General features: G+C 52.8%; 1 protein-coding gene across 15 annotated transcripts in view; it reads right to left on the reverse strand.

Moving 5' to 3' along the window:
- Positions 1 to 24,293, reverse strand: part of LOC118376315 (sex comb on midleg-like protein 2) — an 83,898-nt gene that overhangs the window by 21,312 nt on the left and 38,293 nt on the right. For all 15 annotated transcript variants that reach the window (XM_052468941.1, XM_052468888.1, XM_052468892.1 and 12 more), the window contains one exon: positions 7,179 to 7,553. In XM_052468941.1, the coding sequence (XP_052324901.1) occupies positions 7,179 to 7,553 (375 nt within the window). The remainder of the gene's footprint in view (positions 1 to 7,178; positions 7,554 to 24,293) is intronic.

Genomic DNA, 24,293 nt, shown 5'->3' on the forward strand with positions numbered 1-24,293 from the left:
ACTGATATAACACACAAAGATAAATCATTTAAATGGTGGAACACTAATAAACACACACACAAAGATAAATCATTTAAATTCCATTACTTTTAACCAAATTTCCACGATTTCTCTATGTACATATACAAAAGAAAGTGTAATGTGGTATCAACACAGCGGCTGCTCCCTGATTCCCTGTACCATCACCTGTTATTGAGCAACGCAATTAACCCCCCCTAAAGTAGAATACCTGATAGACAACCCTCAGCCTGGAGAAATACCGGGCGGTCAACCCTCAGCCTGGAGAAATACCGGGCGGTCAACCCTCAGCCTGGAGAAATACCGGGCGGTCAACCCTCAGCCTGGAGAAATACCGGGCGGTCAACCCTCAGCCTGGAGAAATACCGGGCGGTCAACCCTCAGCCTGGAGAAATACCGGGCGGTCAACCCTCAGCCTGGAGAAATACCGGGCGGTCAACCCTCAGCCTGGAGAAATACCGGGCGGTCAACCCTCAGCCTGGAGAAATACCGGGCGGTCAACCCTCAGCCTGGAGAAATACCGGGCGGTCAACCCTCAGCCTGGAGAAATACCGGGCGGTCAACCCTCAGCCTGGAGAAATACCGGGCGGTCAACCCTCAGCCTGGAGAAATACCGGGCGGTCAACCCTCAGCCTGGAGAAATACCGGGCGGTCAACCCTCAGCCTGGAGAAATACCGGGCGGTCAACCCTCAGCCTGGAGAAATACCGGGCGGTCAACCCTCAGCCTGGAGAAATACCGGGCGGTCAACCCTCAGCCTGGAGAAATACCGGGCGGTCAACCCTCAGCCTGGAGAAATACCGGGCGGTCAACCCTCAGCCTGGAGAAATACCGGGCGGTCAACCCTCAGCCTGGAGAAATACCGGGCGGTCAACCCTCAGCCTGGAGAAATACCGGGCGGTCAACCCTCAGCCTGGAGAAACCCTCAGCCTGGAGGCGGTCAACCCTCAGCCTGGAGAAATACCGGGCGGTCAACCCTCAGCCTGGAGAAATACCGGGCGGTCAACCCTCAGCCTGGAGAAATACCGGGCGGTCAACCCTCAGCCTGGAGAAATACCGGGCGGTCAACCCTCAGCCTGGAGAAATACCGGGCGGTCAACCCTCAGCCTGGAGAAATACCGGGCGGTCAACCCTCAGCCTGGAGAAATACCGGGCGGTCAACCCTCAGCCTGGAGAAATACCGGGCGGTCAACCCTCAGCCTGGAGAAATACCGGGCGGTCAACCCTCAGCCTGGAGAAATACCGGGCGGTCAACCCTCAGCCTGGAGAAATACCGGGCGGTCAACCCTCAGCCTGGAGAAATACCGGGCGGTCAACCCTCAGCCTGGAGAAATACCGGGCGGTCAACCCTCAGCCTGGAGAAATACCGGGCGGTCAACCCTCAGCCTGGAGAAATACCGGGCGGTCAACCCTCAGCCTGGAGAAATACCGGGCGGTCAACCCTCAGCCTGGAGAAATACCGGGCGGTCAACCCTCAGCCTGGAGAAATACCGGGCGGTCAACCCTCAGCCTGGAGAAATACCGGGCGGTCAACCCTCAGCCTGGAGAAATACCGGGCGGTCAACTCTCAGCCTGGAGAAATACTGGGTGTGCAGGCTTTTGATCTAGCCCTCCTCAAACACATTAAAGCCAGTCAGGTTGAGCTGCCTGGTATGGCAGACAGAGGTTAAAGCGTACGACCCAGTACAACACTGGGGGCAACCTTCCTGACATCCAGGACCTATAGACTAAGCGGTGTCAGAGGATGGCACACAAAAAATGTCAACGACTCTAGCCACCCTAGTCATACCCCCCGTCTACAGCCAGAAGAGGACTGGCCACCCCACATAGCCTGGTTCCTCTCTAGGTTTCTTCCTAGGTTTTGGCCTTTCTAGGGAGTTTTTCCTAGCCACCGTGCTTCTACACCTGCATTGCTTGCTGTTTGGGGTTTTAGGCTGGGTTTCTGTACAGCACTTTGAGATATCAGCTGATGTACGAAGGGCTATCTATATAAATAAAATTTGATTGATTGATACAGCCTCCACATTGACTCGGTACCCCCCCGTCTACAGCCTCCACATTGACTCGGTACCCCCCGTCTACAGCCTCCACATTGACTCGGTAACACCCGTCTACAGCCTCCACATTGACTCGGTACCCCCCGTCTACAGCCTCCACATTGACTCGGTACCCCCCGTCTACAGCCTCCACATTGACTCGGTAACCCCGTCTACAGCCTCCACATTGACTCGGTACCCCCCGTCTACAGCCTCCACATTGACTCGGTACCCCCCGTCTACAGCCTCCACATTGACTCGGTACCCCGTCTACAGCCTCCACATTGACTCGGTACCCCCGTCTACAGCCTCCACATTGACTCGGCACCCCCCGTCTACAGCCTCCACATTGTCTCGGTACCCCCCGTCTACAGCCTCCACATTGACTCGATACCCCCCGTCTACAGCCTCCACATTGACTCGGTACCCCCCGTCTACAGCCTCCACATTGACTCGGTACCCCCCGTCTACAGCCTCCACATTGACTCGGTACCCCCCCGTCTACAGCCTCCACATTGACTCGGTACCCCCCGTCTACAGCCTCCAGATTGACTCGGTACCCCCCGTCTACAGCCTCCACATTGACTCGGTACCCCCGTCTACAGCCTCCACATTGACTCGGTACCCCCCCGTCTACAGCCTCCACATTGACTCGGTACCCCCTGTCTACAGCCTCCACATTGACTCGGTACCCCCTGTCTACAGCCTCCACATTGACTCGGTACCCCCCGTCTACAGCCTTCTTATTGTTATGTAACCCCTGTATGCAGCCTTCTTATTGTTATGTACATTTATTGTGTTAATTTTTGATTAATTTGTTTTACTTTAGTTTATTTAGTAAATATTTTCATAACCAACAATGCAGTTCAAGAAATAAAGGGCTTGTAAGTTAGCATTTCACGGTAAGGTTTTCACCTGTTATATTCGGCACATGTGAGAAATAAAATTTGATTTGAAGAATGGTCCACCACCCAAAGGACAACCAGCCAACATTAGGAAGTATTGGAGTCAACATGGGCCAGCAATCATGAGGAATGCTTTCGACACCTTGTAGAATCCATCCCCCGACAAATTGAAGCTGTTCTGAGGGCAAAAGGAGGAGGGGGGGTGCAACTCAATATTAGGAAGGTGTCCTTTATGTTTTGTACACTCAATGTATATCTTAGCTACCTTAGAAGTGTTTACCTTGCAGGTTGACTAGCATTACCTTGCAGGTTGACTAACATTACCTTGCAGGTTGACTAGCATTACCTTGCAGGTTGACTAACATTACCTTGCAGGTTGACTAACATTACCTTGCAGGTTGACTAACATTACCTTGCAGGTTGACTAGCATTACCTTGCAGGTTGACTAGCATTACCTTGCAGGTTGACTAACGTTACCTTGCAGGTTGACTAACATTACCTTGCAGGTTGACTAACATTACCTTGCAGGTTGACTAGCATTACCTTGCAGGTTGACTAGCATTACCTTGCAGGTTGACTAGCATTACCTTGCAGGTTGACTAACATTACCTTGCAGGTTGACTAGCATCTATTGAGTTGCTTTGTCCCATACATTGGAAGGCCAAATCAACAGGTTGAAGCCACAGAATCAGAAATAAAGGAAGGATATTACTTTATGATTCGATTCACCGTGATTGAACCAAACACAAACTAATACAATGGTAAAGTGAATCATTCATTGGGTCAAAAATAATTGTTGAAATTAATCAAATTAATCATTCAAAAAAGAAAATCATATTTTTATGGCCTAACCCTAACCCATCTTTTTATGGCCTTATTCACGAGTCATTGGATTTTTTTAGGGACGTGACGAAAACATGAAAATATGCTAATAATAACAAAACAGTTAACTAGAGGTACAATACATGTTTTGGCTACCTACTAGTTACCCTATAACATACGATAGAGAACAGACTAAGCCTAACCCTAACCCTCAGCCTACCCCTAACCCTCAGCCTACCCTAACCCTCAGCCTACCCCTAACCCCAGCCTACCCCTAACCCTCAGCCTACCCTTAACCCCTAACCCTCAGCCTACCCCTAACCCCTAACCCTCAGCCTACCCCTAACCCTCAGCCTACCCCTAACCCCAGCCTACCCCTAACCCTCAGCCTACCCTTAACCCCTAACCCCCAGCCTACCCCTAACCCCAAACCCTACCCCTAACTATCAGCCTACACCTAACCCTCAGCCTACCCCTAACCTCTAACCCTCAGCCTACCCCTAACCCTCAGCCTACCCCTAACCCCAGCCTACCCCTAACCCTCAGCCTACCCCTAACCCTCAGCCTACCCCTAACCCCAGCCTACCCCTAACCCCAGCCTACCCCTAACCCTCAGCCTACCACTCCTCAAATCAGAGGGCATGCTGTCCGGTCCTCTGGCAGTCTCTATGGGGGTGCCACAGGGTTCAATTCTCGGGCCGACTCTTTTCTCTGTATATATCAATGATGTTGCTCTTGCTGCGGGCGATTCCCTGATCCACCTCTACGCAGACGACACCATTCTATATACTTTCTATATACTTTCGGCCCGTCATTGTGCTATCAAACCTCCAAACGAGCTTCAATGCCATACAGCACTCCTTCCGTGGCCTCCAACTGCTCTTAAACGCGAGTAAAACCAAATGCATGCTTTTCAACCGATCGCTGCCTGCACCCGCATGCCCGACTAGCATCACCACCCTGGATGGTTCCAACCTTGAATATGTGGAAATCTATAAGTACCTAGGTGTCTGGCTAGACTGCAAACTCTCCTTCCAGACTCACATCAAACATCTCCAATCAAAAATCAAATCCAGAGTCGGCTTTCTATTCCGCAACAAAGCCTCCTTCACTCACGCTGCCAAGCTTACCCTAGTAAAACTGACTATCCTACCGATCCTCGACTTCGGCGATGTCATCTACAAAATGGCTTCCAACACTCTACTCAGCAAACTGGATGCAGTCTATCACAGTGCCATCCGTTTTGTCACTAAAGCACCTTATACCACCCACCACTGCGACTTGTATGCTCTAGTTGGCTGGCCCTCACTACATATTCGTCGCCAGACCCACTGGCTCCAGGTCATCTACAAGTCCATGCTAGGTAAAGCTCCGCCTTATCTCAGTTCACTGGTCACGATGGCAACACCCGTCCGTAGCACGCGCTCCAGCAGGTGTATCTCACTGATCATCCCTAAAGCCAACACCTCATTTGGAAGCCTTTCGTTCTAGTACTCTGCTGCCTGTGACTGGAACGAATTGCAAAAATCGCTGAAGTTGGAGACTTTTATCTCCCTCACCAACTTCAAACATCAGCTATCCGAGCAGCTAACCGATCGCTGCAGCTGTACATAGTCTATAGGTAAATAGCTCACCCTTTTTCACCTACCTCATTCCCATACTGTTTTTATACTGTTTTTATTTATTTACTTTTCTGCTCTTTTGCACACCAATATCTCTACCTGTACATGCCCATCTGATCATTTATCACTCCAGTGTTAATCTGCAAAATTGTATTATTCGCCTACCTCCTCATGCCTTTTGCACACATTGTATATAGACTGCCCATTTTTTTCTACTGTGTTATTGACTTGCTAATAGTTTACTCCATGTGTAACTCTGTGTTGTCTGTTCACACTGCTATGCTTTATCTTGGCCAGGTCGCAGTTGCAAATGAGAACTTGTTCTCAACTAGCCTACCTGGTTAAATAAAGGTGAAAAAAAATAAAAATAAAACCCTACCCCTAACCCTCAGCCTAACCCTCAGCCTACCCCTAACCCCTAACCCTCAGCCTACCCCTAACCCCTAACCCTCAGCCTAACCCTCAGCCTACCCCCAACCCCAACCCCAAACCCTACCCCTAACCCCAATCCCTTACCCCAACCCTTAACCCTCAGCCTACCCCCAATCCCTACCCCTAACCATCGGCCTACCCCTAACCCTAACGCTCAGCCTAACCCCAACCCCTAACCCCCCTAACCCTCGGCCTAACTCTAACCCCTAACTCTCAGCCTACCCCTAACCCCCACCCCTACCGCTCAGCCTACCCCTAACAATACCCCTAACCCTCAGCCTACCCCTAACTCTACCCCTCAGCCCTAACCTGGTGGGCTGCAGCTGGTTAGAGAGGTGGGCTGCAGCTGGTTAGAGAGGTGGGCTGCAGCAGGTTAGAGGGGCGGGCTGCAGCAGGTTAGAGGCGTGGGCTGCAGCAGGTTAGAGAGGTGGGCTGCAGCAGGTTAGAGAGGTGGGCTGCAGCAGGTTAGAGAGGTGGGCTGCAACAGGTTAGAGAGGTGGGCTGCAGCAGGTTAGAGAGGTGGGCTGCAACAGGTTAGAGAGGTGGGCTGCAGCAGGTTAGAGAGGTGGGCTGCAGCTGGTTAGAGAGGTGGGCTGCAGCTGGTTAGAGGGGTGGGCTGCAGCAGGTTAGAGGGGCGGGCTGCAGCAGGTTAGAGGGGCGGGCTGCAGCAGGTTAGAGAGGCGGGCTGCAGCTGGTTAGAGAGGTGGGCTGCAGCTGGTTAGAGAGGTGGGCTGCAGCTGGTTAGAGAGGTGGGCTGCAGCAGGTTAGAGAGGTGGCCTGCAGCAGGTTAGAGAGGTGGGCTGCAGTTGGTTAGAGAGGTGGGCTGCAGCTGGTTAGAGGGGCGGGCTGCAGCTGGTTAGAGGTGGGCTGCAGCAGGTTAGAGAGGTGGGCTGCAGCTGGTTAGAGAGGTGGGCTGCAGCTGGTTAGAGAAGTGGGCTGCAGCAGGTTAGAGAGGTGGGCTGCAGCTGGTTAGAGGGGTGGGCTGCAGCAGGTTAGAGGGGCGGGCTGCAGCAGGTTAGAGGGGCGGGCTGCAGCGGGTTAGAGAGGCGGGCTGCAGCTGGTTAGAGAGGTGGGCTGCAGCTGGTTAGAGAGGTGGGCTGCAGCTGGTTAGAGAGGTGGGCTGCAGCAGGTTAGAGAGGTGGCCTGCAGCAGGTTAGAGAGGTGGGCTGCAGCTGGTTAGAGAGGTGGGCTGCAGCTGGTTAGAGGGGCGGGCTGCAGCTGGTTAGAGAGGTGGGCTGCAGCAGGTTAGAGAGGTGGGCTGCAGCTGGTTAGAGAGGTGGGCTGCAGCTGGTTAGAGAGGTGGGCTGCAGCTGGTTAGAGGGGCGGGCTGTCGTCAAGTTTACCTGTAGAGACCACAGAGCTGAAGCAGTCCTGTTGACCCCCTGACAGCTTGGCATCCGCAGCACCTGAAGACACTACGTTCTGGAGCACCTTGGGCTTCCTCTTGCTGCCAGGTTTAGGGCCTCTCTTCTTGTGAGGCCTGGGAGCCAGCAGTGAGTTAGAGGTTGGAGCCGTGCCGTTCTGAGCTGCAGCTGCCTCCGCTACAGCCTTCAGCAGGGCGATGGTCTCACTCTTGGGGCGCCGCCCCCGCACCCCCTTCCTGACAGGCAGCGGGGGCAGGGGGCTGGGAAGCCGGAAGGGCGCAGGCATGGATCTCCGGCTAGGCTTGGAGGGGATGTGGGCTGCTGTTAGGACATGCAGGTTCTTTGGCAGGTTGACTAGAAAAACAACAGAGAGATTATAAGATTTCAGTGCAACAGACATGGAGGGTTACGCTGGGATACAGCCTCTACATTGGCTGAGAGAGTTATGCTGGGATACAGCCTCAACACTGGCTGAGAAAGGAGAGTTACACTGGGATACAGCCTCTACACTGGCTGAGAGAGTTACGCTGGGATACAGCCTCTACACTGGCTGAGAAAGGAGTTACGCTGGGATACAGCCTCTACACTGGCTGAGAAAGGAGTTACGCTGGGATACAGCCTCTACACTGGCTGAGAGAGGAGAGTTACGCTGGGATACAGCCTCTACACTGGCTGAGAGAGTTACGCTGGGATACAGCCTCTACACTGGCTGAGAGAGTTACGCTGGGATACAGCCTCTACACTGGCTGAGAGAGTTACGCTGGGATACAGCCTCTACACTGGCTGAGAAAGGAGTTACGCTGGGATACAGCCTCTACACTGGCTGAGAAAGGAGTTACGCTGGGATACAGCCTCTACACTGGCTGAGAGAGGAGAGTTACGCTGGGATACAGCCTCTACACTGGCTGAGAGAGTTACGCTGGGATACAGCCTCTACACTGGCTGAGAAAGGAGTTACGCTGGGATACAGCCTCTACACTGGCTGAGAAAGGAGTTACGCTGGGATACAGCCTCTACACTGGCTGAGAGAGGAGAGTTACGCTGGGATACAGTCTCTACACTGGCTGAGAGAGGAGAGTTACGCTGGGATACAGCCTCTACACTGGCTGAGAAAGGAGTTACGCTGGGATACAGCCTCTACACTGGCTGAGAAAGGAGTTACGCTGGGATACAGCCTCTACACTGGCTGAGAAAGGAGAGTTACGCTGGGATACAGCCTCTACACTGGCTGAGAGAGTTACGCTGGGATACAGCCTCTACACTGGCTGAGAAAGGAGAGTTACGCTGGGATACAGCCTCTACACTGGCTGAGAGAGTTACGCTGGGATACAGCCTCTACACTGGCTGAGAGAGGAGAGTTACGCTGGGATACAGCCTCTACACTGGCTGAGAGAGTTACGCTGGGATACAGCCTCTACACTGGCTGAGAGAGTTACGCTGGGATACAGCCTCTACACTGGCTGAGAGAGTTATGCTGGGATACAGCCTCTTCACTGGCTGAGAGAGGAGAGTTACGCTGGGATACAGCCTCTACACTGGCTGAGAGAGTTACGCTGGGATACAGCCTCTACACTGGCTGAGAGAGTTACGCTGGGATACAGCCTCTACACTGGCTGAGAAAGGAGTTACGCTGGGATACAGCCTCTACACTGGCTGAGAAAGGAGTTACGCTGGGATACAGCCTCTACACTGGCTGAGAAAGGAGAGTTATGCTGGGATACAGCCTCTACACTGGCTGAGAGAGGAGAGTTACGCTGGGATACAGCCTCTACACTGGCTGAGAGAGTTACGCTGGGATACAGCCTCTACACTGGCTGAGAAAGGAGTTACGCTGGGATACAGCCTCTACACTAGCTGAGAAAGGAGTTACGCTGGGATACAGCCTCTACACTGGCTGAGAGAGGAGAGTTACGCTGGGATACAGCCTCTACACTGGCTGAGAAAGGAGTTACGCTGGGATACAGCCTCTACACTGGCTGAGAAAGGAGTTACGCTGGGATACAGCCTCTACACTGGCTGAGAAAGGAGAGTTACGCTGGGATACAGCCTCTACACTGGCTGAGAGAGTTACGCTGGGATACAGCCTCTACACTGGCTGAGAAAGGAGTTACGCTGGGATACAGCCTCTACACTGGTTGAGAGAGGAGGGTTACGCTGGGATACAGCCTCTACACTGGCTGAGAAAGGAGAGTTACGCTGGGATACAGCCTCTACACTGGCTGAGAGAGTTACGCTGGGATACAGCCTCTACACTGGCTGAGAGAGGAGAGTTACGCTGGGATACAGCCTCTACACTGGCTGAGAAAGGAGTTACGCTGGGATACAGCCTCTACACTGGCTGAGAAAGGAGAGTTACGCTGGGATACAGCCTCTACACTGGCTGAGAGAGTTACGCTGGGATACAGCCTCTACACTGGCTGAGAAAGGAGTTACGCTGGGATACAGCCTCTACACTGGTTGAGAGAGGAGGGTTACGCTGGGATACAGCCTCTACACTGGCTGAGAAAGGAGAGTTACGCTGGGATACAGCCTCTACACTGGCTGAGAGAGTTACGCTGGGATACAGCCTCTACACTGGCTGAGAGAGTTATGCTGGGATACAGCCTCTACACTGGCTGAGAGAGTTATGCTGGGATACAGCTTCTACACTGGCTGAGAGAGGAGAGTTACGCTGGGATACAGCCTCTACACTGGCTGAGAGGGTTACGCTGGGATACAGCCTCTACACTGGCTGAGAAAGGAGAGTTATGCTGGGATACAGCCTCTACACTGGCTGAGAAAGGAGAGTTACGCTGGGATACAGCCTCTACACTGGCTGAGAAAGGAGTTACGCTGGGATACAGCTTCGACATTGGCTGAGAGAGTTACGCTGGGATACAGCCTCTACACTGGCTGAAAAAGGAGAGTTATGCTGGGATACAGCCTCTACACTGGCTGAGAAAGGAGAGTTACGCTGGGATACAGCCTCTACACTGGCTGAGAAAGGAGAGTTATGCTGGGATACAGCCTCTACACTGGCTGAGAAAGGAGAGTTATGCTGGGATACAGCCTCTACACTGGCTGAGAGAGTTACGCTGGGATACAGCCTCTACACTGGCTGAGAAAGGAGAGTTACGCTGGGATACAGCCTCTACACTGGCTGAGAGAGTTACGCTGGGATACAGCCTCTACACTGGCTGAGAGAGTTATGCTGGGATACAGCCTCTACACTGGCTGAGAGAGTTATGCTGGGATACAGACTCTACACTGGCTGAGAGGGTTACGCTGGGATACAGCCTCTACACTGGCTGAGAGGGTTACGCTGAGATACAGCCTCTACACTGGCTGAGAAAGGAGAGTTATGCTGGGATACAGCCTCTACACTGGCTGAGAAAGGAGAGTTATGCTGGGATACAGCCTCTACACTGGCTGAGAAAGGAGAGTTATGCTGGGATACAGCCTCTACACTGGCTTAGAAAGGAGAGTTATGCTGGGATACATCCTCTACACTGGCTGAGAGAGTTACGCTGGGATACAGCCTCTACACTGGCTGAGAAAGGAGAGTTATGCTGGGATACAGCCTCTACACTGGCTGAGAAAGGAGAGTTACGCTGGGATACAGCCTCGACACTGGCTGAGAAAGGAGAGTTATGCTGGGATACAGCCTCTACACTGGCTGAGAAAGGAGAGAGTTATGCTGGGATACAGCCTCTACACTGGCTGAGAGAGTTACGCTGGGATACAGCCTCTACACTGGCTGAGAAAGGAGAGTTACGCTGGGATACAGCCTCTACACTGGCTGAGAGAGTTACGCTGGGATACAGCCTCTACACTGGCAGAGAGAGGAGGGTTATGCTGGGATACAGCCTCTACACTGGCTGAGAGAGTTACGCTGGGATACAGCCTCTACACTGGCTGAGAGAGTTACGCTGGGATACAGCCTCTACACTGACTGAGAGAGTTACGCTGGGATACAGCCTCTACATTGGCTGAGAAAGGAGTTACGCTGGGATACAGCCTCTACACTGGCTGAGAAAGGAGAGTTACGCTGGGATACAGCCTCTACACTGGCTGAGAGAGGAGAGTTACGCTGGGATACAGCCTCTACACTGGCTGAGAGAGGAGAGTTACGCTGGGATACAGCCTCTACACTGGCTGAGAAAGGAGAGTTATGCTGGGATACAGCCTCTACACTGGCTGAGAGAGTTACGCTGGGATACAGCCTCTACACTGGCTGAGAAAGGAGGGTTATGCTGGGATACAGCCTCTACACTGGCTGAGAGAGTTACGCTGGGATACAGCCTCTACACTGGCTGAGAAAGGAGGGTTATGCTGGGATACAGCCTCTACACTGGCTGAGAGAGTTACGCTGGGATACAGCCTCTACACTGGCTGAGAGAGTTACGCTGGGATACAGCCTCTACACTGGCTGAGAAAGGAGTTACGCTGGGATACAGCCTCTACACTGGCTGAGAGAGTTACGCTGGGATACAGCCTCTACACTGGCTGAGAGAGGAGAGTTACACTGGGATACAGCCTCTACACTGGCTGAGAGAGGAGAGTTACGCTAGGATACAGCCTCTACACTGGCTGAGAGAGTTACGCTGGGATACAGCCTCTATACTGGCTGAGAGAGTTACGCTGGGATACAGCCTCTACACTGGCTGAGAGAGTTACGCTGGGATACAGCCTCTACACTGGCTGAGAGAGGAGAGTTGCGCTGGGATACAGCCTCTACACTGGCTGAGAGAGTTACGCTGGGATACAGCCTCTACACTGGCTGAGAAAGGAGAGTTATGCTGGGATACAGCCTCTACATTGGCTGAGAAAGGAGTTACGCTGGGATACAGCCTCTACACTGGCTGAGAGAGGAGAGTTACGCTGGGATACAGCCTCTACACTGGCTGAGAAAGGAGAGTTACGCTGGGATACAGCCTCTACACTGGCTGATAGAGTTACGCTGGGATACAGCCTCTACACTGGCTGAGAAAGGAGGGTTATGCTGGGATACAGCCTCTACACTGGCTGAGAGAGTTACGCTGGGATACAGCCTCTACACTGGCTGAGAGAGTTACGCTGGGATACAGCCTCTACACTGGCTGAGAAAGGAGTTACGCTGGGATACAGCCTCTACACTGGCTGAGAGAGTTACGCTGGGATACAGCCTCTACACTGGCTGAGAGAGGAGAGTTACGCTGGGATACAGCCTCTACACTGGCTGAGAGAGGAGAGTTACGCTAGGATACAGCCTCTACACTGGCTGAGAGAGTTACGCTGGGATACAGCCTCTACACTGGCTGAGAGAGTTACGCTGGGATACAGCCTCTACACTGGCTGAGAAAGGAGAGTTATGCTGGGATACAGCCTCTACACTGGCTGAGAGTTACGCTGGGATACAGCCTCTACACTGGCTGAGAAAGGAGAGTTATGCTGGGATACAGCCTCTACACTGGCTGAGAGAGTTACGCTGGGATACAGCCTCTACACTGGCTGAGAAAGGAGAGTTACGCTGGGATACAGCCTCTACACTGGCTGAGAAAGGAGAGTTATGCTGGGATACAGCCTCTACACTGGCTGAGAAAGGAGTTACGCTGGGATACAGCCTCTACACTGGCTGAGAGAGTTACGCTGGGATACAGCCTCTACACTGGCTGAGAAAGGAGAGTTACGCTGGGATACAGCCTCTACACTGGCTGAGAGAGTTACGTTGGGATACAGCCTCTACACTGGCTGAGAAAGGAGAGTTATGCTGGGATACAGCCTCTACACTGGCTGAGAGAGTTACGCTGGGATACAGCCTCTACACTGGCTGAGAAAGGAGAGTTATGCTGGGATACAGCCTCTACACTGGCTGAGAGAGTTACGCTGGGATACAGCCTCTACACTGGCTGAGAAAGGAGAGTTACGCTGGGATACAGCCTCTACACTGGCTGAGAAAGGAGAGTTATGTTGGGATACAGCCTCTACACTGGCTGAGAAAGGAGTTACGCTGGGATACAGCCTCTACACTGGCTGAGAAAGGAGAGTTATGCTGGGATACAGCCTCTACACTGGCTGAGAAAGGAGAGTTATGCTGGGATACAGCCTCTACACTGGCTGAGAGAGTTACGCTGGGATACAGCCTCTACACTGGCTGAGAAAGGAGAGTTACGCTGGGATACAGCCTCTACACTGGCTGAGAGAGTTACGCTGGGATACAGCCTCTACACTGGCTGAGAGAGTTATGCTGGGATACAGCCTCTACACTGGCTGAGAGAGTTATGCTGGGATACAGACTCTACACTGGCTGAGAGGGTTACGCTGGGATACAGCCTCTACACTGGCTGAGAGGGTTACGCTGGGATACAGCCTCTACACTGGCTGAGAAAGGAGAGTTATGCTGGGATACAGCCTCTACACTGGCTGAGAAAGGAGAGTTACGCTGGGATACAGCCTCGACACTGGCTGAGAAAGGAGAGTTATGCTGGGATACAGCCTCTACACTGGCTGAGAAAGGAGAGTTATGCTGGGATACAGCCTCTACACTGGCTGAGAGAGTTACGCTGGGATACAGCCTCTACACTGGCTGAGAAAGGAGAGTTATGCTGGGATACAGCCTCTACACTGGCTGAGAAAGGAGAGTTACGCTGGGATACAGCCTCGACACTGGCTGAGAAAGGAGAGTTATGCTGGGATACAGCCTCTACACTGGCTGAGAAAGGAGAGTTATGCTGGGATACAGCCTCTACACTGGCTGAGAGAGTTACGCTGGGATACAGCCTCTACACTGGCTGAGAAAGGAGAGTTACGCTGGGATACAGCCTCTACACTGGCTGAGAGAGTTATGCTGGGATACAGCCTCTACACTGGCAGAGAGAGGAGGGTTATGCTGGGATACAGCCTCTACACTGGCTGAGAGAGTTACGCTGGGATACAGCCTCTACACTGGCTGAGAGAGTTACGCTGGGATACAGCCTCTACACTGACTGAGAGAGTTACGCTGGGATACAGCCTCTACATTGGCTGAGAAAGGAGTTACGCTGGGATACAGCCTCTACACTGGCTGAGAAAGGAGAGTTACGCTGGGATACAGCCTCTACACTGGCTGAGAGAGGAGAGTTACGCTGGGATACAGCCTCTACACTGGCTGAGAGAGGAGAGTTACGCTGGGATACAGCCTCTACACTGGCTGAGAAAGGAGAGTTATGCTGGGATACAGCCTCTACACTGGCTGAGAGAGTTACGCTGGGATACAGCCTCTACACTGGCTGAGAAAGGAGGGTTATGCTGGGATACAGCCTCTACACTGGCTGAGAGAGTTACGCTGGGATACAGCCTCTACACTGGCTGAGAGAGTTACGCTGGGATACAGCCTCTACACTGGCTGAAAGGAGTTACGCTGGGATACAGCCTCTACACTGGCTGAGAGAGTTACGCTGGGATACAGCCTCTACACTGGCTGAGAGAGGAGAGTTACACTGGGATACAGCCTCTACACTGGCTGAGAGAGGAGAGTTACGCTAGGATACAGCCTCTACACTGGCTGAGAGAGTTACGCTGGGATACAGCCTCTATACTGGCTGAGAGAGTTACGCTGGGATACAGCCTCTACACTGGCTGAGAGAGTTACGCTGGGATACAGCCTCTACACTGGCTGAGAGAGGAGAGTTACGCTGGGATACAGCCTCTACACTGGCTGAGAGAGTTACGCTGGGATACAGCCTCTACACTGGCTGAGAAAGGAGAGTTATGCTGGGATACAGCCTCTACATTGGCTGAGAAAGGAGTTACGCTGGGATACAGCCTCTACACTGGCTGAGAGAGGAGAGTTACGCTGGGATACAGCCTCTACACTGGCTGAGAAAGGAGAGTTACGCTGGGATACAGCCTCTACACTGGCTGATAGAGTTACGCTGGGATACAGCCTCTACACTGGCTGAGAAAGGAGGGTTATGCTGGGATACAGCCTCTACACTGGCTGAGAGAGTTACGCTGGGATACAGCCTCTACACTGGCTGAGAGAGTTACGCTGGGATACAGCCTCTACACTGGCTGAGAAAGGAGTTACGCTGGGATACAGCCTCTACACTGGCTGAGAGAGTTACGCTGGGATACAGCCTCTACACTGGCTGAGAGAGGAGAGTTACGCTGGGATACAGCCTCTACACTGGCTGAGAGAGGAGAGTTAAGCTAGGATACAGCCTCTACACTGGCTGAGAGAGTTACGCTGGGATACAGACTCTATACTGGCTGAGAGAGTTACGCTGGGATACAGCCTCTACACTGGCTGAGAAAGGAGAGTTATGCTGGGATACAGCCTCTACACTGGCTGAGAGAGTTACGCTGGGATACAGCCTCTACACTGGCTGAGAAAGGAGAGTTACGCTGGGATACAGCCTCTACACTGGCTGAGAAAGGAGAGTTATGCTGGGATACAGCCTCTACACTGGCTGAGAAAGGAGTTACGCTGGGATACAGCCTCTACACTGGCTGAGAGAGTTACGCTGGGATACAGCCTCTACACTGGCTGAGAAAGGAGAGTTACGCTGGGATACAGCCTCTACACTGGCTGAGAGAGTTACGTTGGGATACAGCCTCTACACTGGCTGAGAAAGGAGAGTTATGCTGGGATACAGCCTCTACACTGGCTGAGAGAGTTACGCTGGGATACAGCCTCTACACTGGCTGAGAAAGGAGAGTTATGCTGGGATACAGCCTCTACACTGGCTGAGAGAGTTACGCTGGGATACAGCCTCTACACTGGCTGAGAAAGGAGAGTTACGCTGGGATACAGCCTCTACACTGGCTGAGAAAGGAGAGTTATGTTGGGATACAGCCTCTACACTGGCTGAGAAAGGAGTTACGCTGGGATACAGCCTCTACACTGGCTGAGAAAGGAGAGTTATGCTGGGATACAGCCTCTACACTGGCTGAGAAAGGAGAGTTATGCTGGGATACAGCCTCTACACTGGCTGAGAGAGTTACGCTGGGATACAGCCTCTACACTGGCTGAGAAAGGAGAGTTACGCTGGGATACAGCCTCTACACTGGCTGAGAGAGTTACGCTGGGATACAGCCTCTACACTGGCTGAGAGTTATGCTGGGATACAGCCTCTACACTGGCTGAGAGAGTTATGCTGGGATACAGACTCTACACTGGCTGAGAGGGTTACGCTGGGATACAGCCTCTACACTGGCTGAGAGGGTTACGCTGGGATACAGCCTCTACACTGGCTGAGAAAGGAGAGTTATGCTGGGATACAGCCTCTACACTGGCTGAGAAAGGAGAGTTACGCTGGGATACAGCCTCGACACTGGCTGAGAAAGGAGAGTTATGCTGGGATACAGCCTCTACACTGGCTGAGAAAGGAGAGTTATGCTGGGATACAGCCTCTACACTGGCTGAGAGAGTTACGCTGGGATACAGCCTCTACACTGGCTGAGAAAGGAGAGTTATGCTGGGATACAGCCTCTACACTGGCTGAGAAAGGAGAGTTACGCTGGGATACAGCCTCGACACTGGCTGAGAAAGGAGAGTTATGCTGGGATACAGCCTCTACACTGGCTGAGAAAGGAGAGTTATGCTGGGATACAGCCTCTACACTGGCTGAGAGAGTTACGCTGGGATACAGCCTCTACACTGGCTGAGAAAGGAGAGTTACGCTGGGATACAGCCTCTACACTGGCTGAGAGAGTTACGCTGGGATACAGCCTCTACACTGGCAGAGAGAGGAGGGTTATGCTGGGATACAGCCTCTACACTGGCTGAGAGAGTTACGCTGGGATACAGCCTCTACACTGGCTGAGAGAGTTACGCTGGGATACAGCCTCTACACTGACTGAGAGAGTTACGCTGGGATACAGCCTCTACATTGGCTGAGAAAGGAGTTACGCTGGGATACAGCCTCTACACTGGCTGAGAAAGGAGAGTTACGCTGGGATACAGCCTCTACACTGGCTGAGAGAGGAGAGTTACGCTGGGATACAGCCTCTACACTGGCTGAGAAAGGAGTTACGCTGGGATACAGCCTCTACACTGGCTGAGAAAGGAGAGTTACGCTGGGATACATCCTCTACACTGGCTGATAGAGTTACGCTGGGATACAGCCTCTACACTGGCTGAGAAAGGAGGGTTATGCTGGGATACAGCCTCTACACTGGCTGAGAGAGTTACGCTGGGATACAGCCTCTACACTGGCTGAGAGAGTTACGCTGGGATACAGCCTCTACACTGGCTGAGAAAGGAGTTACGCTGGGATACAGCCTCTACACTGGCTGAGAGAGTTACGCTGGGATACAGCCTCTACACTGGCTGAGAGAGGAGAGTTACACTGGGATACAGCCTCTACACTGGCTGAGAGAGGAGAGTTACGCTAGGATACAGCCTCTACACTGGCTGAGAGAGTTACGCTGGGATACAGCCTCTATACTGGCTGAGAGAGTTACGCTGGGATACAGCCTCTACACTGGCTGAGAGAGTTACGCTGGGATACAGCCTCTACACTGGCTGAGAGAGGAGAGTTACGCTGGGATACAGCCTCTACACTGGCTGAGAGAGTTACGCTGGGATACAGCCTCTACACTGGCTGAGAAAGGAGAGTTATGCTGGGATACAGCCTCTACATTGGCTGAGAAAGGAGTTACGCTGGGATACAGCCTCTACACTGGCTGAGAGAGGAGAGTTACGCTGGGATACAGCCTCTACACTGGCTGAGAAAGGAGAGTTACGCTGGGATACAGCCTCTACACTGGCTGATAGAGTTACGCTGGGATACAGCCTCTACACTGGCTGAGAAAGGAGGGTTATGCTGGGATACAGCCTCTACACTGGCTGAGAGAGTTACGCTGGGATACAGCCTCTACACTGGCTGAGAGAGTTACGCTGGGATACAGCCTCTACACTGGCTGAGAAAGGAGTTACGCTGGGATACAGCCTCTACACTGGCTGAGAGAGTTACGCTGGGATACAGCCTCTACACTGGCTGAGAGAGGAGAGTTACGCTGGGATACAGCCTCTACACTGGCTGAGAGAGGAGAGTTACGCTAGGATACAGCCTCTACACTGGCTGAGAGAGTTACGCTGGGATACAGCCTCTACACTGGCTGAGAGAGTTACGCTGGGATACAGCCTCTACACTGGCTGAGAAAGGAGAGTTATGCTGGGATACAGCCTCTACACTGGCTGAGAGTTACGCTGGGATACAGCCTCTACACTGGCTGAGAAAGGAGAGTTATGCTGGGATACAGCCTCTACACTGGCTGAGAGAGTTACGCTGGGATACAGCCTCTACACTGGCTGAGAAAGGAGAGTTACGCTGGGATACAGCCTCTACACTGGCTGAGAGAGGAGAGTTACGCTGGGATACAGCCTCTACACTGGCTGAGAGAGTTACGCTGGGATACAGCCTCTACACTGGCTGAGAAAGGAGAGTTATGCTGGGATACAGCCTCTACATTGGCTGAGAAAGGAGTTACGCTGGGATACAGCCTCTACACTGGCTGAGAGAGGAGAGTTACGCTGGGATACAGCCTCTACACTGGCTGAGAAAGGAGAGTTACGCTGGGATACAGCCTCTACACTGGCTGATAGAGTTACGCTGGGATACAGCCTCTACACTGGCTGAGAAAGGAGGGTTATGCTGGGATACAGCCTCTACACTGGCTGAGAGAGTTACGCTGGGATACAGCCTCTACACTGGCTGAGAGAGTTACGCTGGGATACAGCCTCTACACTGGCTGAGAAAGGAGTTACGCTGGGATACAGCCTCTACACTGGCTGAGAGAGTTACGCTGGGATACAGCCTCTACACTGGCTGAGAGAGGAGAGTTACGCTGGGATACAGCCTCTACACTGGCTGAGAGAGGAGAGTTACGCTGGGATACAGCCTCTACACTGGCTGAGAGAGTTACGCTGGGATACAGCCTCTACACTGGCTGAGAGAGTTACGCTGGGATACAGCCTCTACACTGGCTGAGAAAGGAGAGTTATGCTGGGATACAGCCTCTACACTGGCTGAGAGTTACGCTGGGATACAGCCTCTACACTGGCTGAGAAAGGAGAGTTATGCTGGGATACAGCCTCTACACTGGCTGAGAGAGTTACGCTGGGATACAGCCTCTACACTGGCTGAGAAAGGAGAGTTACGCTGGGATACAGCCTCTACACTGGCTGAGAAAGGAGAGTTATGCTGGGATACAGCCTCTACACTGGCTGAGAAAGGAGTTACGCTGGGATACAGCCTCTACACTGGCTGAGAGAGTTACGCTGGGATACAGCCTCTACACTGGCTGAGAAAGGAGAGTTACGCTGGGATACAGCCTCTACACTGGCTGAGAGAGTTACGTTGGGATACAGCCTCTACACTGGCTGAGAAAGGAGAGTTATGCTGGGATACAGCCTCTACACTGGCTGAGAGAGTTACGCTGGGATACAGCCTCTACACTGGCTGAGAAAGGAGAGTTATGCTGGGATACAGCCTCTACACTGGCTGAGAGAGTTACGCTGGGATACAGCCTCTACACTGGCTGAGAAAGGAGAGTTACGCTGGGATACAGCCTCTACACTGGCTGAGAAAGGAGAGTTATGCTGGGATACAGCCTCTACACTGGCTGAGAAAGGAGTTACGCTGGGATACAGCCTCTACACTGGCTGAGAGAGTTACGCTGGGATACAGCCTCTACACTGGCTGAGAGAGTTACGCTGGGATACAGCCTCTACACTGGCTGAGAGAGGAGAGTTACGCTGGGATACAGCCTCTACACTGGCTGAGAGAGGAGAGTTACGCTGGGATACAGCCTCTACACTGGCTGAGAGAGGAGAGTTACGCTGGGATACAGCCTCTACACTGGCTGAGAGAGTTACGCTGGGATACAGCCTCTACACTGGCTGAGAGAGGAGAGTTACGCTGGGATACAGCCTCTACACTGGCTGAGAGAGGAGAGTTACGCTGGGATACAGCCTCTACACTGGCTGAGAGAGAGACTGGCTGAGAGAGTTATGCTGGGATACAGCCTCTACACTGGCTGGGACGCTGGGATACAGCCTCTACACTGGCTGAGGAGAGTTACGCTGGGATACAGCCTCTACACTGGCTGAGAGAGAGAGTTACGCTGGGATACAGCCTCTACACTGGCTGAGAAAGGAGAGTTACGCTGGGATACAGCCTCTACACTGGCTGGCTGGGATACAGCCTCTAACACTGGCTGAGGAGGAGTTATGCTGGGATACAGCCTCTACACTGGCTGAGAGAGTTACGCTGGGATACAGCCTCTACTGGCACTACAGGCTGAGAGTTACGCTGGGTTATGCTGAGAAAGGAGTTACGCTGGGATACAGCCTCTACACTGGCTGAGAAAGGAGTTACGCTGGGATACAGCCTCTACACTGCCTGAGAGAGTTACGCTGGGATACAGCCTCTACACTGGCTGAGAAAGGAGTTACGCTGGGATACAGCCTCTACACTGGCTGAGAAAGGAGAGTTACGCTGGGATACAGCCTCTAAACTGGCTGAGAGAGGAGGGTTATGCTGGGATACAGCCTCTACACTGGCTGAGAGAGTTACGCTGGGATACAGCCTCTACACTGGCTGAGAGAGTTACGCTGGGATACAGCCTCTACATTGGCTGAGAAAGGAGTTACGCTGGGATACAGCCTCTACACTGGCTGAGAAAGGAGAGTTACGCTGGGATACAGCCTCTACACTGGCTGAGAGAGGAGAGTTACGCTGGGATACAGCCTCTACACTGGCTGAGAAAGGAGTTACGCTGGGATACAGCCTCTACACTGGCTGAGAAAGGAGAGTTACGCTGGGATACATCCTCTACACTGGCTGAGAAAGGAGGGTTATGCTGGGATACAGCCTCTACACTGGCTGAGAGAGTTACGCTGGGATACAGCCTCTACACTGGCTGAGAGAGTTACGCTGGGATACAGCCTCTACACTGGCTGAGAAAGGAGTTACGCTGGGATACAGCCTCTACACTGGCTGAGAGAGTTACGCTGGGATACAGCCTCTACACTGGCTGAGAGAGTTACGCTGGGATACAGCTTCTACACTGGCTGAGAGAGGAGAGTTACGCTGGGATACAGCCTCTACACTGGCTGAGAGAGTTACGCTGGGATACAGCCTCTACACTGGCTGAGAGAGGAGAGTTACGCTGAGATACAGCCTCTACACTGGCTGAGAGAGGAGAGTTACGCTGGGATACAGCCTCTACACTGGCTGAGAGAGTTACGCTGGGATACAGCCTCTATACTGGCTGAGAGAGTTACGCTGGGATACAGCCTCTACACTGGCTGAGAGAGTTACGCTGGGATACAGCCTCTACACTGGCTGAGAGAGGAGAGTTACGCTGGGATACAGCCTCTACACTGGCTGAGAGTTACGCTGGGATACAGCCTCTACACTGGCTGAGAAAGGAGAGTTATGCTGGGATACAGCCTCTACACTGGCTGAGAGAGTTACGCTGGGATACAGCCTCTACACTGGCTGAGAAAGGAGAGTTATGCTGGGATACAGCCTTTACACTGGCTGAGAGAGTTACGCTGGGATACAGCCTCTACACTGGCTGAGAAAGGAGAGTTACGCTGGGATACAGCCTCTACACTGGCTGAGAGAGTTACGCTGGGATACAGCCTCTACACTGGCTGAGAGAGGAGAGTTACGCTGGGATACAGCCTCTACACTGGCTGAGAGAGTTACGCTGGGATACAGCCTCTACACTGGCTGAGAGAGTTACGCTGGGATACAGCCTCTACACTGGCTGAGAGAGGAGAGTTACGCTGGGATACAGCCTCTACACTGGCTGAGAAAGGAGTTACGCTGGGATACAGCCTCTACACTGGCTGAGAGAGGAGAGTTACGCTGGGATACAGCCTCTACACTGGCTGAGAGAGTTACGCTGGGATACAGCCTCTACACTGGCTGAGAAAGGAGAGTTATGCTGGGATACAGCCTCTACACTGGCTGAGAGAGTTACGCTGGGATACAGCCTCTACACTGGCTGAGAAAGGAGAGTTACGCTGGGATACAGCCTCTACACTGGCTGAGAGAGGAGAGTTACGCTGGGATACAGTCTCTACACTGGCTGAGAGAGGAGAGTTACGCTGGGATACAGCCTCTACACTGGATGAGAAAGGAGTTACGCTGGGATACAGCCTCTACACTGGCTGAGAGAGTTACGCTGGGATACAGCCTCTACACTGGCTGAGAGAGTTACGCTGGGATACAGCCTCTACACTGGCTGAGAGAGGAGAGTTACGCTGGGATACAGCCTCTACACTGGCTGAGAAAGGAGTTACGCTGGGATACAGCCTCTACACTGGCTGAGAGAGGAGAGTTACGCTGGGATACAGCCTCTACACTGGCTGAGAAAGGAGTTACGCTGGGATACAGCCTCTACACTGGCTGAGAGAGGAGAGTTACGCTGGGATACAGCCTCTACACTGGCTGAGAGAGTTACGCTGGGATACAGCCTCTACACTGGCTGAGAGAGTTACGCTGGGATACAGCCTCTACACTGGCTGAGAAAGGAGAGTTATGCTGGGATACAGCCTCTACACTGGCTGAGAGAGTTACGCTGGGATACAGCCTCTACACTGGCTGAGAAAGGAGTTACGCTGGGATACAGCCTCTACACTGGCTGAGAGAGTTACGCTGGGATACAGCCTCTACACTGGCTGAGAGAGGAGAGTTACGCTGGGATACAGCCTCTACACTGGCTGAGAGAGTTATGCTGGGATACAGCCTCTACACTGGCTGAGAAAGGAGAGTTATGCTGGGATACAGCCTCTACACTGGCTGAGAGAGTTACGCTGGGATACAGCCTCTACACTGGCTGAGAAAGGAGAGTTATGCTGGGATACAGCCTCTACACTGGCTGAGAGAGTTACGCTGGGATACAGCCTCTACACTGGCTGAGAAAGGAGAGTTATGCTGGGATACAGCCTCTACACTGGCTGAGAAAGGAGAGTTATGCTGGGATACAGCCTCTACACTGGCTGAGAAAGGAGTTACGCTGGGATACAGCCTCTACACTGGCTGAGAGAGTTACGCTGGGATACAGCCGCTACACTGGCTGAGAGAGTTACGCTGGGATACAGCCTCTACACTGGCTGAGAGAGGAGAGTTACGCTGGGATACAGCCTCTACACTGGCTGAGAGAGTTACGCTGGGATACAGCCTCTACACTGGCTGAGAGAGGAGAGTTACGCTGGGATACAGCCTCTACACTGGCTGAGAGAGTTACGCTGGGATACAGCCTCTACACTGGCTGAGAGAGGAGAGTTACGCTGGGATACAGCCTCTACACTGGTTGAGAGAGTTACGCTGGGATACAGCCTCTACACTGGCTGAGAGAGTTATGCTGGGATACAGCCTCTACACTGGCTGAGAGAGGAGAGTTACGCTGGGATACAGCCTCTACACTGGCTGAGAAAGGAGAGTTACGCTGGGATACAGCCTCTACACTGGCTGAGAGAGTTACGCTGGGATACAGCCTCTACACTGGCTGAGAAAGGAGGGTTATGCTGGGATACAGCCTCTACACTGGCTGAGAGAGTTACGCTGGGATACAGCCTCTACACTGGCTGAGAGAGTTACGCTGGGATACAGCCTCTATACTGGCTGAGAGAGTTACGCTGGGATACAGCCTCTACACTGGCTGAGAGAGTTACGCTGGGATACAGCCTCTACACTGGCTGAGAGAGGAGAGTTACGCTGGGATACAGCCTCTACACTGGCTGAGAGTTACGCTGGGATACAGCCTCTACACTGGCTGAGAAAGGAGAGTTATGCTGGGATACAGCCTCTACACTGGCTGAGAGAGTTACGCTGGGATACAGCCTCTACACTGGCTGAGAAAGGAGAGTTATGCTGGGATACAGCCTTTACACTGGCTGAGAGAGTTACGCTGGGATACAGCCTCTACACTGGCTGAGAAAGGAGAGTTACGCTGGGATACAGCCTCTACACTGGCTGAGAGAGTTACGCTGGGATACAGCCTCTACACTGGCTGAGAGAGGAGAGTTACGCTGGGATACAGCCTCTACACTGGCTGAGAGAGTTACGCTGGGATACAGCCTCTACACTGGCTGAGAAAGGAGAGTTATGCTGGGATACAGCCTCTACACTGGCT

The sequence above is a fragment of the Oncorhynchus keta genome, chromosome 1, assembly GCF_023373465.1.
Source record: "Oncorhynchus keta strain PuntledgeMale-10-30-2019 chromosome 1, Oket_V2, whole genome shotgun sequence".
Classification (NCBI taxonomy): domain Eukaryota; kingdom Metazoa; phylum Chordata; class Actinopteri; order Salmoniformes; family Salmonidae; genus Oncorhynchus; species Oncorhynchus keta.